This window comes from Penicillium atrosanguineum (assembly GCF_028827265.1).
Source record: "Penicillium atrosanguineum strain IBT 20685 chromosome Unknown utg000001l_segment0_segment0, whole genome shotgun sequence".
Lineage (NCBI taxonomy): Eukaryota > Fungi > Ascomycota > Eurotiomycetes > Eurotiales > Aspergillaceae > Penicillium > Penicillium atrosanguineum.
In genome coordinates this window covers 582,546-599,969 of record NW_026623133.1, presented here as the reverse complement: position 1 = coordinate 599,969, position 17,424 = coordinate 582,546, and the positions used below count along the sequence as shown (strand labels likewise).

The 17,424-nt window shown below is 50.3% G+C and overlaps 8 protein-coding genes across 8 annotated transcripts; 3 read left to right on the top strand and 5 right to left on the bottom strand.

Annotated features, from left to right (window-relative positions):
- Window positions 1-1,089: 1,089 nt before the first annotated feature.
- Window positions 1,090-1,545, bottom strand: N7443_000221 (chaperonin Cpn10; the record flags this gene model as incomplete). The annotated part of the gene is made up of 1 exon (XM_056880277.1): window positions 1,090-1,545. One exon carries the CDS (start codon window positions 1,543-1,545, stop codon window positions 1,090-1,092), a length of 456 nt encoding a protein of 151 aa, XP_056745515.1.
- Window positions 1,546-5,168: 3,623 nt separating this feature from the next.
- Window positions 5,169-6,409, bottom strand: N7443_000220 (FAM50/XAP5 family protein; the record flags this gene model as incomplete). The annotated part of the gene is made up of 2 exons (XM_056880276.1): window positions 5,169-6,114; window positions 6,171-6,409. The coding sequence occupies 2 exons, from the start codon at window positions 6,407-6,409 to the stop codon at window positions 5,169-5,171; spliced, it is 1,185 nt and encodes a 394-aa protein (XP_056745514.1).
- Window positions 6,410-6,974: 565 nt separating this feature from the next.
- fip1 (cleavage polyadenylation factor subunit FIP1) lies at window positions 6,975-8,115 on the top strand (the record flags this gene model as incomplete). Its single annotated transcript, XM_056880275.1, has 3 exons — window positions 6,975-7,121; window positions 7,171-7,220; window positions 7,272-8,115. 3 exons carry the CDS (start codon window positions 6,975-6,977, stop codon window positions 8,113-8,115), a joined length of 1,041 nt encoding a protein of 346 aa, XP_056745513.1.
- Window positions 8,116-8,574: 459 nt separating this feature from the next.
- Window positions 8,575-9,180, top strand: N7443_000218 (co-chaperone GroES family protein; the record flags this gene model as incomplete). Its single annotated transcript, XM_056880274.1, has 3 exons — window positions 8,575-8,577; window positions 8,760-8,952; window positions 9,083-9,180. The coding sequence occupies 3 exons, from the start codon at window positions 8,575-8,577 to the stop codon at window positions 9,178-9,180; spliced, it is 294 nt and encodes a 97-aa protein (XP_056745512.1).
- Window positions 9,181-9,503: 323 nt separating this feature from the next.
- Window positions 9,504-11,030, bottom strand: N7443_000217 (uncharacterized protein; the record flags this gene model as incomplete). The annotated part of the gene is made up of 2 exons (XM_056880273.1): window positions 9,504-10,490; window positions 10,641-11,030. The coding sequence occupies 2 exons, from the start codon at window positions 11,028-11,030 to the stop codon at window positions 9,504-9,506; spliced, it is 1,377 nt and encodes a 458-aa protein (XP_056745511.1).
- A 276-nt stretch (window positions 11,031-11,306) lies between these two features.
- On the bottom strand, window positions 11,307-12,555 carry N7443_000216 (TauD/TfdA dioxygenase family protein; the record flags this gene model as incomplete). Its single annotated transcript, XM_056880272.1, has 2 exons — window positions 11,307-12,047; window positions 12,097-12,555. The coding sequence occupies 2 exons, from the start codon at window positions 12,553-12,555 to the stop codon at window positions 11,307-11,309; spliced, it is 1,200 nt and encodes a 399-aa protein (XP_056745510.1).
- A 923-nt stretch (window positions 12,556-13,478) lies between these two features.
- Window positions 13,479-15,237, bottom strand: N7443_000215 (nucleoporin FG repeat-containing protein; the record flags this gene model as incomplete). Its single annotated transcript, XM_056880271.1, has 3 exons — window positions 13,479-14,439; window positions 14,502-14,945; window positions 15,167-15,237. The coding sequence occupies 3 exons, from the start codon at window positions 15,235-15,237 to the stop codon at window positions 13,479-13,481; spliced, it is 1,476 nt and encodes a 491-aa protein (XP_056745509.1).
- A 637-nt stretch (window positions 15,238-15,874) lies between these two features.
- On the top strand, window positions 15,875-17,362 carry N7443_000214 (uncharacterized protein; the record flags this gene model as incomplete). Its single annotated transcript, XM_056880270.1, has 4 exons — window positions 15,875-16,137; window positions 16,191-16,253; window positions 16,309-17,174; window positions 17,226-17,362. The coding sequence occupies 4 exons, from the start codon at window positions 15,875-15,877 to the stop codon at window positions 17,360-17,362; spliced, it is 1,329 nt and encodes a 442-aa protein (XP_056745508.1).
- Between the last annotated feature and the right edge of the window lie 62 nt (window positions 17,363-17,424).

The window sequence follows — 17,424 nt, the reverse complement described above, 5'->3', positions numbered from 1 at the left end:
CTAGCCGCCCTAACCGTGCTAGGCCCAGCGTCTTCAAAAACACTAGGTCCTTTTCTCACTAAGTCAGCCAAATGTCTTCCTTCCCAGGCTCGTCGCCCCCTTCCCAAAAACGCAGTCAGTAAGGCTGGAGATTAGAGATGACTGACTACTGTTGTAGAGCTTACGCCCGATGTACATAGGTACAAGCGGTGCCTTGTGAGGGGAAGACCCCGAATAAAGGGGCCACTGCGGAGACCCACTCCTTCAACAGGCTGACAAGCCAATGAAGTCACTCCTTTCCACCCAGATGCAATCAGCCTCCTAGGGGATATCAAGATATTCTCGCGTAATGAAGCAAAGGCCTCGAACGAGCATCATATGAGTGCCATCTTGGTCTAATATCCAGGGGAATTTTTTGACGACGTGAAGCGGCATAAAGTAGAAGTCTCCTCGTTGTCTGGGCGAATTCCATTTCCCTGAATGATCATGATATCTTATAGAATCTTGCGCCTCTGTCCATCCAATGTGGCGGTCTAAGCTATTAAAGTTCCACAGTCTGAGCGCCTCGCTATTTTGAAAGTGGATTCGACTTTCGCTTGCGCCTGATCACAATAGTTAATACTATATAGTTCATGGGTGTTCAACCAGAAAAGACTTTATTGGAGCTTCAGCATATATCCGGCCAAATATTGTCATCTAGACTATGTTATGCCCTGGAGGCTAATGTATGGAATTCATGAAGGTTTCTAAGAACATCGGCATGGTGTGGCGCAATACTAGTATTATTGTTAATTAGGGAATCTCTTGCTTTTCTTATAATTTCAGACGGGGAGTTCCACCTGATCATTCCAAATCATTCAGTAACCTATCTCCATATCTACTGGCATCATCTGTTTTATAGGTCCAGTGGACGCCCGCCGGCTCCGGACTGCGAGACCTGAAAAATATCGTAACCTTGATCTGTTAAAGACTACTAGTCGGGATAAAACAAATCTATGTCAAATGGTATAGATCATGTCGAAAGGCCCGGTCTCTCCATAATGCTTGAAAATTATACAGATGGCGAGTCCAATGCTTGAAGGTTATTGTATATTAATGCATAAATTGAGCCTACAAGTTCCCAAAATCCCACCATGTAGAAAACCCTTCGATATTGCCAACAGCTGTTTCGGGATCGAAATTGCTCGCGGATTCCATATCGGAGAATTGAGACTCCCCAGTCCAAAGCCAGGGGACGTTGAACATCAGACTATCTGTTGAGGGCACCACGATATCCCTAACCGTTGTATCTTTGGGGGAAGTTGGGTTCGAGGAGATGGTGGTCAGAAAAGGAGGGAGGTACGCATTTTGTCCTGCAGATGGGTCTATCGTGATCTCTGGTGGGGACAGGGCAACATTTATTTCGAGAGTTGAGTATTCGTCTGATTTTGTGGGGTCTGTGGTTGCAAGAGACGAATGTAGCAAGGTGTCTGGTCTGGAGGACAAGTCTGAGACGTTGAATTGCAAGATATTCCACATCAATGGAATACTGAGACGCAGTTTAGATGGTGCCCATTCAAAGTCCATGCTTTCTGATCCAGAAGCAATTTGTGCCAATTTCTCCAGCATTTGAACCTTTCGTCATTAGCTTTGTCTCTGTCGCTTCCTCTTCCGTAGACATACCAGGGTTGCACAGGCAGGAGAGAACGAAGCAAAGTTCTTCAAAAATCTTTTGCATTTCTCGAAATCCATCTTTGACTTTTGTTTGAGCCGTAGATCAGTCGCACAGCAGAAATAAAGGTGAACCGTGGCTGCGATCGCGGCTGCGTGTCCGTAAAACGGATCAACTAACTGAACTTCCTTCTCGGTAACCATATCAATCATGCGAATAATCCACGTGGCATGTAGCAAAACTAGTTCGGACGATTTTCTCCAGAAATTATTCGGCACCGCAAGATTTGGATGATGTTGTGATGCCACGATGTATAAGAATGGATGATTCAACGTAGTCAAAATGGCATGCCACGTAAATTGCAGCTTGATCCATGGTACCCAGTAATCTCTGTTGAGTTTGACCTCATCGGCCTTGCGCTCAAAGAACTTGACTACATCGTATCGATGGCACCAAGGGACCTATAAGCAGGTCAGCTGAAGTATCAAAGTAAGGGTACTCAAACTCGCCTTGTTCTCGATCTCTGTCATGTCTTGTCCACATTTAGCGTAGATCGAATCAAGCCGCCACGGCTCTGTGAGCTTATTTTGAGCACAGTCAAAAACATACTCTCTGACTCTGCTCCACACCCATCCAAAGTGCGCTGCGAAGCTCCAGATGCCTATGTCAGATGTATTGACAGACGCCTCGTGATCTCGAGGAAAGCCTGCATTGCTACCATCCGAAATATAGTACTGACGCCAGATCTCAGGGGCCGTGCCAAGGATACCCTCTTGCTCACTGCAAAACTGATCCAAGGATTGGAAGCTCCAGAGAAGTCTCTTCTTACGCTCAGCTTCTATTAAAGAGACCCCAGATGCGAATACTCGGTCTATGCGGGCAGATCGACATAGTTGAAGGCCAAAGCCGAGATAGAATTGGCCAAGATGCAAATTTCCGTCTTCGAGGTGTCAGCGACAGGTCTTCTGAAACGCATCGAAAGGGATAAGTCATACCGATAAAAGCCGAATATGAAAGCAAACAGAGACTCTCGATAGTCTCAAGTTCAACAGTGCCATTCGCCACGCGGAGCATGATAGACCACTTGGCATGTTCTCCATACCGCTGTTTCTCACTCTCTTGCATGAATCGGGCTGTCAGTTCCAGGATACTGTAAACAAGCTCTGTGGAGATTTCCTCATTCTGCTCAAGTTCCTCACGATTAAAGCACCAGATTGGTTGTCGGTGAAAGAGGTCGAAGTAGATCTCGATTCCATCAGAGATTGTGGATGGAGAGACTTGCAGTTCTGGGCCTGGGAACCCAGATTGGTGGAGGCGGTCACTCCTAGTCTGACCATTTCGCACTGGAAATCGATTGTTGTGCGCTTGGTCAAATATTCGCGGCCCTTGATCAATCCCGTTGCTTGGGTTGGGCTCAGGGGAGGCCTCGAATGAGTCTGTGGATGTTCTTGGTGCACCTTGATCCAATTGATCAGGAATTTTGCCTTTGCCGCCATTGAGGATGAGATCGACTTTCTCTTCAAGAAACGTGAGTCGGTCCTATTAACAAGTAAGCAGCGGGTTTTTTTATTATATCGTGAAATGATTGTCGTACAGATGGACGTGAGTCCCCTGCGGCATAATTACACGTCTGTTTAAGCCTGACACAGCTTGAACAAGCTGGCTTTTCACCAGGACATCGACTTTTCTTTCTTCTGTGTGATGTGAGGCACTGATTACAAGGTTTTTATAGATCAGGTAACGGTAAGACATACCGGCAGTTAAGGCAAGCCTGTCTAGAGCGCAGCCTTTCCCGATTAGAAGCCTCGGGCATGACGATCACAGTCGGCCACGCCGGTAGAAGCCAATGCCGGAACGGCCGAGAGATTCACTCCGAGGATAGAGATGCGGGGTGAATGAAGCGCTGAAAAGTACGAAGTTCACGATATGTCATAAGCTTTGCGCGGAAACAATTGCCAAATTCGGGGCGAAGCCGAGGCGGGGTAGATAAGAACAAGGAGGGCTACACTCAATCGTCCAGAACTTCAGGTTATGAACTCGCTTCTGAGCGTATTGCAGTAACATAAAGCTTTCTATTTGATTATATAGCCTAATCAATCTCGCATTCTGGCGAACATTTCATCCGCTCATAAGGTAAATATAGAGACTTGGTAGACACGGCACATCGAAGCGCTGCGAATTGGCAGCAGGCACACCCTACCTTCCAAAGCGAGCATTGATCTCGTCTTCTAGAGGCAGATGAGGCACATGTGAAGATGAGAGTCCGGGGGGAGCCGGAAGGCGAGTACGATGCTGGAGTTTCGAGGCTGGACCTTGAGCTGGATAAAAGATTAGCTTCACGCTCGAGTGTTATAGTCCAGCATCACTTACGGCTCTTTGTATTCCAGACAAGCCTTCCTAGAGGAGCCATCGGAATGGAGCTATCCTGTTCTCTTGCTCGCCTGGAATTACCGGTGCCACTCCGCTGATATCGATGCAGTCGCTCGACCCCTTCTGGGCTCAAATGGTACGAACGGGTCTTCGGGGTATGCCCTTGACGACTGTGTGCTTTGGTGGTTATCGGAGGTGGCCGGACGTGGGTTTGAATGGGCGGAAGCATGGTGCTGTTTCGCGATGAGAGGTTGTTTAATGTCTGGGAGACCGTGTCCGAAGCCGCGGTCTGCATCTCAGTCCGCATAGCACGCGCTTTGAGAAGGTTGTAAAGGTTTGTCATCTGTGATAGCTTTTTGGACTTTTCTCGGTTCAGATCAGCCAGCTCTTGATTTTTTTTCTCGAGTTGTTCTTGCGCAGCTTGTATGTCTGTCTCCAAATGTCAGCCAAAACTCGGAGTCGTGAGGTCCAGAGCGTACTGACCAGATATCTTGTTTTGAAGGACTGACATCTCCGAGTTAGCGTTGTGAATTACTTTGTCCATTTGCGTGTTCAAGTTGCTGTATTTCTCAGTGAGACTCTTCCCCAAGAAATCTTGGTAGAATCTGGACATAGGTCAGCACGATTGTTACAGCCATTGAAGGGCACATCGCGATAGAATAGGCAGGAACATACATCTCCTGCGTGCTCTGATATGTCCAAAACCCCAATGCTCGGCCGGTACACTCCATGATGGTGTTAGGGTCAAGCCCGCTCAACACGCTGGTTTTGTAGTCATCCGTAGGGTTCAAATTCGTCGACACAGTATCATCAGGGTTGCTTAGGAGTGTCTGGCATGCTGGACACCGGCGACCACCTGCTGTAGGGAGCGAAAGTCCGAGGCTGTTTGCACATTCAAGACAAAAGATGTGCCTGACCTATCAGTGTTGCCCAAGGGCTGTGTAAAGGAGACATGACTTACGAGCAGGTTGTCACCACTGCTCTTTCCGTCAATGGCACCCGGCATTTAAGATTATTGCATCGCAGGTGAAAGTCCATAACGTGTGAGTATTGGGGCGGCTGATGGAGGAAGATGGGGGGGCGTTGGTGATCACCTGAGGCAGGCTCGCCTCGACCACCAACATCGAACATAGCATTGTCTTAGTTGAATCGCTGCACCTGGATATAATCACATTGAAGTCCCGACATCATAACCACTAAAAGAAAATGTATTTCCGGACGCATCACGCCGGGTTGAAGTCATCTTCTCTTCAAATTCATTTCCTGGCTCGTACTCGTTCCAAAGACTCGCCGGGTAAATATGCTTGTTCTTTTCATACCAACGACGATCCACCACTTTGGTCTCACTAGCATCTTTGTCTGCGCCTTCTAATTGCTCGTCGGGGCGATTTAAGGGGTCATCGCTGGTTTCTGATGGTTTGTCCGAGTAATCAAAGAGCAGTCCGCCGGCCTTGGAGAAGCTCGATACTCTATTGGCAATGAAATAGTAGAACTCATAGTGCTGGTAGCATGTTAGCTTGAACAATGGCCCATGTTTTGAGGGACTTACGTGTGGAACAATCACATCACCCTTGACAAGCATCAAGTCATCGACACTGACTCGGGCCCATTCACGCCGAGTATCTTTTCGTGCTTTCGAGGCTCCATTGGCCCCTCCAACTCCCAATTCAGCACCGACCTTGCGGCACCGGTCGAGGAATAACCACACATGGTCTCCCTTCTTGACCTTGACCGATCCAGCCGGTATGTTTGTTCCATCAAAGAATACAAATGGAATCTCAATCTCGGTATTCTTAACCGCTTCCTGCATCGACAAGAATTCCTTGCGAAGTGTGTCGCGAGCCTGCGCCTCGGCTTCCATCGCAGCCTTGGTCATCGCCTTCGGAGGAGGTGCCGCATTCGGGTTTGCCTTCATGCGACGCGCCGCAGATGTAGCACCCTCGTCTTTGGGAGTCTTGGAACCTGATCGCGATATGCTCGAGTCACGCGGGGTTGCCACGGACTCTTCGCCAGTATCCTCGTTCTCATTGTCGTCACCGAAAGAGAGCTTGCTCTTGATAAACGGCTTCTTTTTCTTCTTCTTAGGTGGACCGTCACTTCGCGGCGTCGAAGATCTGTTGCGCTGCGATCAGCTTAGACGCTCGGGGAAAGAATGTGGCCCTTGACTTACCCGTCAGTCACTTCGCCTGTGGAGGGAGTTGCGCTTCTTGAATTACCAGATGCTAGTCGTCCCAGCGACTTGTCATGCGCCTCGCGGTCCTTTTGTTCCAAGACCTCGGCGCGACGTTTGCGAAAGTCCGACAGATGCACGAGACCGACGGTTTGCGACTTAAGCATTTCCTCCGCGGAGACGCTCTGGCCCGTGAAGGACCGCGGTGTGGAGGCTTCGCTGTCTTTCTCGGATTCCATCTTCTACACTGACGCGAGAGCTTCGAGATGTTGGTTTGGGAAAAAGATCAAATATCGGAATCACTGAGGTCTTTGGAGATTAGTCACGTGATTCTATGCGATATGAGGCGAATAATTGAAGGATAAAGAGCTATGGATTTTGGCACATTTGAGGCTTAATTAGCTCAAAGACTTATTTACAGTGGCTTTAGTGGCTTCTGAATATCTCTTTGGAACCCCCTTCGGTTTGAATCTATTGTGTAAACTTGCGAAATACTGGCTGATGGTTGTAAGTAGCGGTAAGGTGAATATATGTTGAGCACATGCAGGCAGGAAAATAGTATCGCAGATTGTCAACCAATTATCCCTGGAGGCACCTTGAACGAGCAAATAGCACACTTTGAAATCAAATACTTCTTTCCTTTTAATTTTCAGTACATTTTCACTTCAAAAAGTCCTCGATATCTGGGCGTTGACATTCACTACGGGAGTGCAAACAGTCCAAACGGCCGGCGCGCTCACTTACGGAGATCGATCCTGCTACTCTTTGCTACAGCAACATTTACGAAATTGAAAGACCAGAATCATGGACGAAGAGGAAGACGACTTCTATGATCCCGCCGATTCGGTGCCGGCATCCCACACGAACGACAATGCCCAGAATACAGCTCAAGCTCAACGGCAGGAGAGCGATGACATGGATGAGGAAGAGTACGAGGTCGAGGAAGATGATGTGAGACTTCACCCCTCGTTCCGATAAAACATGGACTGACAAATCCTAGGATGACTTCAATATTATCACAGAAGCTCCGGCTGGCGCGCCTCCAGAGATGTAAGCCATGATTGGTCCTGCGCATTGGTTCTGTTTAGCTGATTATTGAAGCTCCCATCCACGCCCTGCGACCTTACGACAAGAGACACAACGACCTTCCTCAGCAGACTCTTCGATAGGCCCCAAATCCGCTACACCATCCGCTACTCCTCGCATTGATGCGCCCACTCCTGCTACAGGCGCAACGCTCGCCGCGAGACCTGCCGCTCCGCAAAAGCCAGGCTCTGCATACCCAGCCATTCACACCTCCACCATCGATGTCGATGGAAACCCTGTCCATCCGACAACAGGCAAGCCGATCATGCTTAGCGACATGGACAATGACTTCCCCGCAGACGACAAGCCCTGGCGACGCCCCGGGACCGACATTTCCGACTTCTTCAACTACGGCTTCGACGAGTTTACATGGGTTAGCTACTGCTTAAAGCAGCAAAATACACGGAAGGACATTGTCGAGCAGAAGGCGGAAATGGAGAGAATGCAAAACGTGCTGGGTATGGGAATGCCCCCGATGCCGGGCGCGCCAGGACCCGGAGCACCAGGAAATGGCCCGCCAGCTATGCCCCAGATGCCTGGCATGCCAGACATGAACCCTGATATGATGCAGGGTATGTTCGCGAGTATGATGTCTCAGGGAATGGACCCGACTTCCATGGACCCGATGGCGTTCATGCAGCATGCCCAGTCTATGATGGGAGGACAGCCTGGTGGTGGCCAGCAAGGACAGCCTGGCTTTGGAGGCCAAGGTCCTGGCCAAGGATTCCAAGGTGGTCAGGGTCAGATGGGACAGGGCCAGATGGGACAGGGCCAGATGGGACAAGGCCAGATGGGATACGGAGGCGGCTACGAACAGCGCGGGAATTATGGAGGCCGTGGCCGTGGGAGGAGGTGGTAGTCCTGTCCACTTTATTCTTAAGGATCATGTTGAATTCTCAATGGGATTGGATAATGCGGCGTTTTATTGCAAATGGAATGAGAATTCAATGCTTTCGGCTTTCGGCTTTGTAGGCTTATTTAGAAGCTTCAGTCCGGGGGAACGGAGGTGTGTCGAAGGGGTTTTTCTTCCAAGTTTGTGCAGGTGTGAGTTAGCGAGTAGTCTATAATCAAAGCACACAACCCATTGAATAGCATGGAAAGCTTAAAAATAGTCCGAATGGACGATAGAAGCATAAACAAAGGAGCATAGATGCAGAGAAGCCGAAGGTCGGGCATGGCCCTCGGCGAAGCTGCGGTCTTGGCATTCTGGAAATTTCTCGGTGCAAAGTCCAGATCTTCCCCGGACACTTCCATCTTCCCTTCTCCATCCCACTCTCATCTCCAACTCTTGGCCTTTTAGACCTCCAACTCCATCACAATGGTATGTCTCTTTTGCGATTCCACATTTACTGCACAAAACAATCCCACTAGGATCCAGCAAAGCTACGCATTGCTTCGCCAAGCTGGTGTTCCCTACGCCTTGCCTCCACTTTTTTTCTCGCATCCGATCAACATCCAACCACTCCATCTGCTCAAGCTAGATACTGACTCCGGATTCAATAGTCTGTCCTCCGCAACATCAAGAACCTTGCTCCCCTCCTCGACCGCGTCCTGGTCCAGCGCATCAAGCCCGAGGCCAAGACTGCCTCCGGCATCTTCCTCCCTGAGAGCAGTGTCAAGGAGCAGAACGAGGCTAAGGTCCTCGCCGTTGGCCCCGGTGCCTTCGACAAGGACGGCAAGCGCCTCCCCCATGGGCGTCGCCTCCGGTGACAAGGTTCTCATCCCTATGGTATGTCGCACCTCCTGCTCTTCCACTCTTCTGTGTTCAACCACCATGAAAATACCCTGAGCACACCTTCCCCCCAATTGGAACAACAAACTAATAGAATTTATTCTACAGTTCGGCGGCAGCGCCATCAAGGTCGGCGAGGAGGAGTACAGCCTCTTCCGCGACTCCGAGATCCTGGCCAAGATCAACGAGTAAGCAGTTAGCTCAACTGCCTCGTCTCTTCTACCAACCCCGGCCGTTCCATACTTGTCCTCTCTGAAATTAAGGACATACGGCGTGTACTATAATAAAGCGCACGAGCTCGACCATTTCAACGATCTCAAACAGGAAAAAAAAAAATCTCCAATATACCTTTGCATACTGAGTTTTGAAGCGCTGGATTGGCTTGGTCTTGCACGTCTTTGTACTGTATTTATAAAGAGTAATTCGATTGATCTCCGCTCTTCAAGATAATATCTGTTTTGATTCAACCCAAACCGAGACATGACCATGGGTTTTCCATTGTATCCCACAGTCTTCTAGCTCTTGTCTCTCTGGATGGCTGTTTCGACTCGCCGTAGAACTCGCTGACCGAGTAGGTCTTTGTATTGTAATAGGCGCTTCTCATTGCTCATCTCAATGAAGCTATCCAACGTCATACCCATGTCCAGAACCAGGCGCGCAGCGAAAGGGTTAAGTCCATACCCACGGAGTGTAACCTCCCACCGCGTCTCCTGTGATCGCACTGGCCGTATCGCCGGCATCATTGATGGAAGCTCAGTATAAGCGAGGTACTCGATCCAGCCTGCTACAGCCCCGTCAGTTTCAGAGACAATCATGGGAATGATGGTCGTCTCCTCGTCGAGAGAAGTGCAAAATGATGACAGATTAGTAACCGCATCTTGCATCTGTTCGTCTGCCTTGTTTGAAAGTACGCAGATGAAGATGTACATCGTCTCGTAGTGGGGTGTGGTTTGGTAGATGCGCTCCATGACTGGGGACTTGATATCTGCTCGTGAGCCTTTGTCTCCCGGGAGGTATTTTTGAGTCAACGTGTGCGCAGAAGTCAAGATGATTCCTGTTCTTGGTGAGATGATAATGTCGGCTTCCGGTGACTTTGGATCGTAGTCTCGGTAGACGAGTCTGAAGCTTGAGCTGCTGTCAAGTTGTCGGACGTGGGACAGACGAGTCTTCAAGAGGTTTGTTGAAAGGAAGCATGTGGGCTTTTCAGGGAGAGGCTGGCTGGACGGAACTGGTGGAGGTATGATGTTGAGGATAGTTTCGGGAGATGTAGATGTAGAGGCAGATTGTGGTGGCTCTTTCCCTTCCGGCTTCTTTATCTCTGCCTGGGCGAAATAGGCACTATTGGAGACTGGAACCGAAGAATCTACGATGCCTCGCGTCGACAGGAAAGAAGATAGGTTGCCTAAGCCTGACGAAGGGACAAGCTGCTCAGGCGGCGAAGATTTGGGCTCCTCTCTTGATATGGATTTTTGAAGTTTGTCCTCCATAACATGAGAGATTGCCTGTTAGATTAGCACCTATTTTTCGTGTTGGTAAAGACTGCGTACCTTGTACTTTCCAATATTTGTATCTTTGTTCGCTTTAGTCTCTCGGGACGAGTGGTGCGCTGGCATCTCGATGTAATGTGCCAGGAGACTTTTGTAAATGTTTACTTTCTCTTGATCCGGGAGGGGCCTTGCTAGCCCAAGGTATTCCTCAATACCAGTGAGCTGAGATACTTGAGGTAAAAGTGGTCCATCCCTACGGGGCTTCACCGGCTTTTTCTTCAAAGGAGTAGAAAGTAGGTGGGCCTGCTCTGCGGCAACGGTGACCTTGGAGTCATCCATGGTCGATTCTTCAAACGGGTCGCCGGACTCATCGCCCATTGTGGTGGAATCCGGGGGTGGAAGAAGACGGCTTGGTCTTCCGGGAAGGTCTTTGTTGGAGCGTGAGCCAGTCGGGGCTGCAGGAGGGTTGTCAATGGTCCGGAAATGCGGTACATGGAGGGCATCGAAAGCATCTTCGTTAAGCGTAGGGTCTGTGTAGGGTGAGTTAGAGGCCATCGTGTGTGAAGTGTAACTTGAAAAAAGACAATATGTTGACAGGTGACAGAATCGCGGTGGTTATCGAAGTGGTAGGTTCGACAAGAAGAGAATCAAAAGGGGATACTAAAAGTAATTAAAAAGTTCAATAATAAAGTATCCAATTTATGCCTTGAAAATGAGATTCCATTGATATTTGCCAAGAATTTCCCAACGCCTGCAGACTCGCTGACTGCTTATTACCATGCCCATGAACAAAAAAAAAGCGCTCCATCGATGCAAATGTTCCCCTCAACCCTAATCATTGTAGTTCGATTGCCGCGATCCATCCTTGTTGACCGGTGGCAGTCCATACAACGCGTTAAGCTCGTCTTCTTGCGACTTGCCCGACTCCTCAAGCACAGGCCGCTCGGCGTGGCAGCAGACTCGCACGGCGTGTCGCCGGTGGGGAGTGAATCCGTATGAAGCAGAGTGTGTCGTTGTGCGGTTGTCCCAGAAAGCGACATCGTCCTTGTTCCACGTGAATCGAGCGTGCATTTCCTGAGTAGTGGCCACCACGTCTGTGAGGTATCGAAGAATGGCGTCGCTCTCCCCCTTGGGAATGCCGATGATTTTAGTCACGAAGCCCGGGTTGAAGAACAATGCATTCCATCCGGTGACAGGGTTGGTTCGGATGAGGGGGTGAACAGTGGTAACAGGGTCGCGGCGGACGGGCCGGCCGAGGGCGCGCGTGTCGTTGGCCTGCATGTCCGCAGAGTGCAAAGCTGTCAAGCCCTTGAGATAGGTCTGCATGAATGGCGAAAGGACGTCATAGGCAGCGTACTGTGAGGACCAGAGGGTGTCGCCACCGCCACCATTGGGAGGGCCAGCCAAGAGCTTCAAAGATGTGTAGGATGGTGGTTGTACCTCGTAGGTAACATCTGAGTGCCACAAGAAGCTGGGGCTGAACAAAGCACGGTTGTCGCCGGAGTTATCGCCGGTATAAACAACGTGGACATCCTCGAGGCCCTTCTTCTTGGGAACAGAGGTAGTTGCATGCTGCATATAATTAATACATGCTTTCATCAGTCCCATCGTGGTAACATACCTTGTGAAGAGTACCAAAGTGCTGTCCAAGTTTCCGCTGAGCTTCGACATCAAAAGACTTTTGTGAACGGAAGAAAACAACTCCGCGGTAGGCAATCAGACGAGCCAGGTCATCCTTTTGAGCATCGGTGAGTTTTGAAAGGTCAACACCATGAATCTCAGTGCCAATCTTGGGGTTGTAGTCGAAGACAGCTGTGGCGTCCGCCAGTAGGTTGCGGAACTTGGGGTCTCCTCGAAGGCCACGGTCTGAATAGGGGACATCCCCAATGGGGGCCCAATGGATATCCGGGAAAGAAGGAAGCAAATCCTCATGTGGATAGTTGTCGTGCTGTTCGACTGGTGTCCGTCCGGGGACATAGCCAAACTTGTTGTCGCCAGCCACCACCTTCTTGGGAGTAGGGAACTTCCCGAATGTGGAAGAGGCAACTGGGGCAATGGGCTCTTCGAGTGAGGGTGCCATGTTGACGCTTAATGTGTATGTGCAAGAGGTTGTGCGAATCACCCGGAATTGATTGATTGAGTAGAAGCTGAATGTATTGACAAGGTTCCGAGAGGACTGAACTCCTTATGTAGACACAGAGTTAAAGATAGCAGAGGTCCCAAGTGGACCCTTGAGTCAACCCCGGATGGAAATCTTGCGTGATTGCGCCTCGGGAATGGTGCAATGGTGCAATAGTGCAATGGGGCCCGGGGGAATCGCGCCATCGGCAACGATTATCAAGCAATTGCAAGTGGACAGGAAGCGATGGATCTGGGATTCGTGACTTACCAGTGACGAAATGGAGAATGGGCCGCACAGGGGAATGTCTTCCCCAGCTTTCCAGAGCGGTTAAGGGGTGATCACGCCATCTTAGTGACGTTGATGGCAAGATTTGCCATCGACTCCCAATTACGAACTTGAAACTTCTGAGTGAGAGAATATTCTCACCGCTGCTTTGAGTCGATCATCAAGATATCTTAGAGCAAACTAGCGGTATGCACACGCAATCGCAGCGATCGTGAAACCATGCCAAGTGGAGGTGGGAATTAAGCAGGCGGAGTTGCGCGCTAAGTGGCCGATCACGCAAGAGTGGCGGATCATGTTGCAACAGAGCCTCGTCACTTCTGCACACTTTACCACTTGGGACTTTTCGTATATATTCCAGATTATCTGAACCTCGGCTTATTTATTTTTAGTTTGATCATGTATTTCCGTTTATTGACTATTTCCATTGTCCTGGAAACCGGAGTTTCAAACGTGGCGTGGTTTCTAGTGTTTCTACAGTTTCCGGGCTCTTATCAATCAGTTCTACGTCACGAGACCAACGAATAAAGTAGCCATATTTCGCCGCGTATCATACCGGAGACCAGCCCATTGCATTAGTGTACAGATAAAATCATGCTTTAGTTCATTCCGAGCCGATCACCCACAGACAGTGGTCCGAGGGTTGTCTCTTGCACCTGCTCCTGCACACCTCCCAGCCGGGCTGCGACTCCCATAATACCAGCCTCGACATCTCCCAGCACCGCGGCCAGATCATTGACGGCCGACTTGGGGGTCCCAGCACCTGCACCATCACGAGACTTGGAGCTGACGAACTCGCTGATTTGGCGGTTCAATGCAAGCTCAACTCCGTGCAGGTGGTCCTCAATCTCCTTGATGTTGCCCTTGTACCGCTCAAGTACTGTGCTCATCTCGTCGGATCGCTGTGAGAAATAGTCCACCAGGTTGACAGGTACGCCGTTGACAGATGTTGCGGTGGATGGGTCGCCCTCCACATCGTCGGGAAGGGCAAGGGTGTTCTTGCGAGTAGACCGCAGAGACCGTCGGTCGACCTTTTGATCTTGCGCCGACCACCAGCCACCACCGCTGGCAGACTGGTACTGCAGAGGCAGCTTAAGGGTATCGATGGCCCGGAATGCGACCTGTGCCTCAGCTGCGTCGCGGCCGACCAGCCCACGCAGCTGATCAATGTCGCCAGCGTCATTCTCTAGGGCATGTTGAATAGTCTCCAGCTTGCCTTGCACGAACTCCACGTCGTTGGGGATCGTCGAGCCCTGCTTCTCAATGGTGGGAAACATATCCGCAACCTCGTGGCACACCTTCATCTGGTTGAGGATATAGTTGTCAATGATCTCGATATGGTTTCGAATCTCATCCGCACAGTTGTCAAACTTGGTGGTTGGTAACAAATTGCTGACATCGATCTTCACACCAGGCACCACGTTTGGTGCCGTGGTATTCTGCTGCAGCGGCTGTGGGCCCCCCGGGGCTGCACCTTGGTTTCCGAACAAAGAGAGTGTAGGTTTTTGGGCTTGTTGTTGTTGCTGTTGGGGCTGTTGCTGTGTATTTTGTGCGCCGCCGCTGTAATGGAATGAATCGGTTAGAAGTGCTATAACGAAGAAAGGACATCGCGATCCACTCACAAAAGGCCACCAGTGGTCGAGCCACCGAGACCACCAAAGGCAGGCTTCTGTTGAGTCTGTGTCGTAGTGCTGGCTCCAAGTCCACCGCCGAAAAGTCCTCCAGTAGTTCCACTCTGGGTGGTGCTGTTGGTAGCACCGGCACCCGCCGTCCCGAAGAGGCCGCCCGACTGAGGTTGTGTTGTTGCAGCGGTCGAGCTTCCAAAGAGGCCACCGCCAGTCGTCCCACTCTGCTGCTGCTGCTGCTGCTGTTGCTGCTGACCACCCAGACCAGAGAACATGCTTGATCCGGTGGGTTGTGACTGCTGTGTGTTTCCACCACCCAGACCTCCTCCAAATAGGCTACCCGCCGGCTTGTTTTGAGGCGTTGAACTGTTGTTTCCAAAAAGACTGCCAGTAGTTCCCGTAGCCGCAGGTGTAGATGAGCTTTGTGTGTTGGCGCCGCCACTATCGGAGGAAAAGACACTGTTAGCTAGTCATTCAAAGTTGGCGCAACTGACGCAACTGAACCCGCCCTGCGCACCACGAAATATCGCGGCCCCGGCAACGGTGCAATAGTGGCGACGATCACCGCCTATTCAAAAGAAGGGATGGACAATTATGAGCTTGGACAAGCTCTGAGAGCTCGAGGTGGTTGGGCAGCAGGGGTTAACCGAGGAGGCACTCACAACAAAGAATTGGCAGAGCCGGTGTTAATAGAGAGGCCGCCAGGCGCGGCCGAGGTCTTTGGGGCGAACATGATGATCGGAATGCGCAGGCCCTTGGATTCCCAAACAAAGAAGTCGCGGTTGCCCGATAAGATTTACGGCGCTTGCTCGGTGCTTAGTTTTCCCGGTGCCGACGTCAACGCCGCGTTGACGACTTTGCCCTAATTACGTTCTACTACAATATCTGTTTTATGACAAGGGACTTTAATTCATCCAATTCTGCTGAAAAAGACCGAACCAAAATCCCGTGCTCCAGTCTGCCGCCACAAATATACTTGGATCATCTAGGTACATCTTTAAAGGACATCCAGCAGTGCGTCCAGATAGACACAGCAAGCACCAAATTACCCGTGGACATCTGGGATACGGAGAAAGAAATTCGGAAGCAAACTCGAACATATTGAAAAGACGCCTGAGTGCCGATTTATTTTGGGATACAGAAAGGGCTTCACTGTATAACCGGCAGGGCAACAAGCCTTGGCAAATTCCTAGCATCTTGCTCGGCTATCGCTCAAGTCAGTTGTCAAAATGGATTATTTCCACAATCGGGAAATTATCTACTGAGAATTTTCCCGGTTTTGATTGAACTGCAAACAAGGATCCTGCGCCTGTAATCAGCATCGGATTTCCCTAACTTCTACTCCAAATCTTTCAAAAATTTCTGCAATCATGACCATGGATTGGTCACCGATCTGCGTGGCCTCAACAGCCATAGGCGCATCAAAAGAGCTAGATAATGATGCTACATCTCCGGAATGCAGAGACACCGGATCTCGGTCTCCCATCGCGCGAGAGAGCGATTCTCCCTCCAGTCACGAGGATCCAGCATCGCCATCTTCCTCGAATAGTGATATTCAAGCCTCCCCAGCTGCAGCTGTTGCCATCCACCCAGAGGACAATCTAACTACTCATCATTTCAAAAGCGTTGAATGGTAAGCCTCGCTCACCTACCAGAATACTGCCCAGCTCACGAACATCTCGACAGGACGCCGGACGGGACCACACTCCTAGCCGAATCGGCAAATCACTGTATCCGAACCTTCATCTTGTGAGATTATCCATCTTTCCTGTTCTTCTAGACCTCCTCGCTGATCAAATCCAAGACCTCCGGACCTGTTAGAGGGAGAAAAACCTCATCGTTTGTCACCATACTCCACACTTGCTTCGGCCGAGCCGACGTATGCGTCGGCCGTATACCCTTTTTTCAACCTCCAAGATCCAACAACCTGTCTGTTTCTCTCTTCGGTCCGTGACCATCCAATCAGATTAGCATCCGCTCTGGTCCCGACATCAGTCGCGAGCTATGCATTGGTGAACCCGATGACTGAGGCGTTCATCACCCCTCACTCCATACTGTATCCCTCCACGCTTGGTGGAACCCATTTTTTGACAGGATCGGATAGCATGATCTGCCTTTTCGACGTCTCTCGTTCAGGTAATGAAGGTCCTGTGTCTTGGATGCCGACCATCCCCAGTAAGCGCAAGCAAATTGTGGGTGGGGGTGTTGGGATGAAAGGCATTGTATCCGCCATGGCCGTCAACCCCACTGGAGATGGTATTCTTGCTGCCGGGACTTTCACTCGACACATCGGGCTGTACAGCTCCAACGGCTCGGGGGAGTTGCTTGGGACCTTCAATATTGCAAAGACCGAAGCGAACCGGGATATCGGAGGCAAAGGTGTCACCCAGCTCACATGGAGTCCTTGTGGTAGGTATTTATATATAGCTGAGCGCAAATGTGATGGCGTTCTGGTATATGATATCCGCGTGACAGGGCAGATGCTCGGGTATTTGCGGGGGCGGAATGCGTTGACGAACCAGCGTATGAACATCGATGTTGTCAACTCCGGTGCTGAGGGCTCTCATGAGGTTTGGGCGGGTGGGATTGATGGTATCATGAGGGTGTGGAAGGACCCTGCGTTCACCGTGGGTGCCCACGATCCAGATTGGGAATTCAAGGTGCATGATGGTATGTTTGTTGATCTCCGCTTGGTATTTATACATGACTTACGTTTTGTAGATGCCGTCACTAGCGCAGCGTTTCATTCCTCAGGAAGTGTTGTGGCTACCTGCTCGGGTCAACGGCGGGATGAAAACAGTGGACCGGCGGACAACAGCCTCAAAGTCTGGTCGATGCCTTTTTTGAACTCGGAGTGATACTATATACCTGTGATGACCTCAAAGCCTAATCGAAATATCTGGCCGCTTTTCTATATATG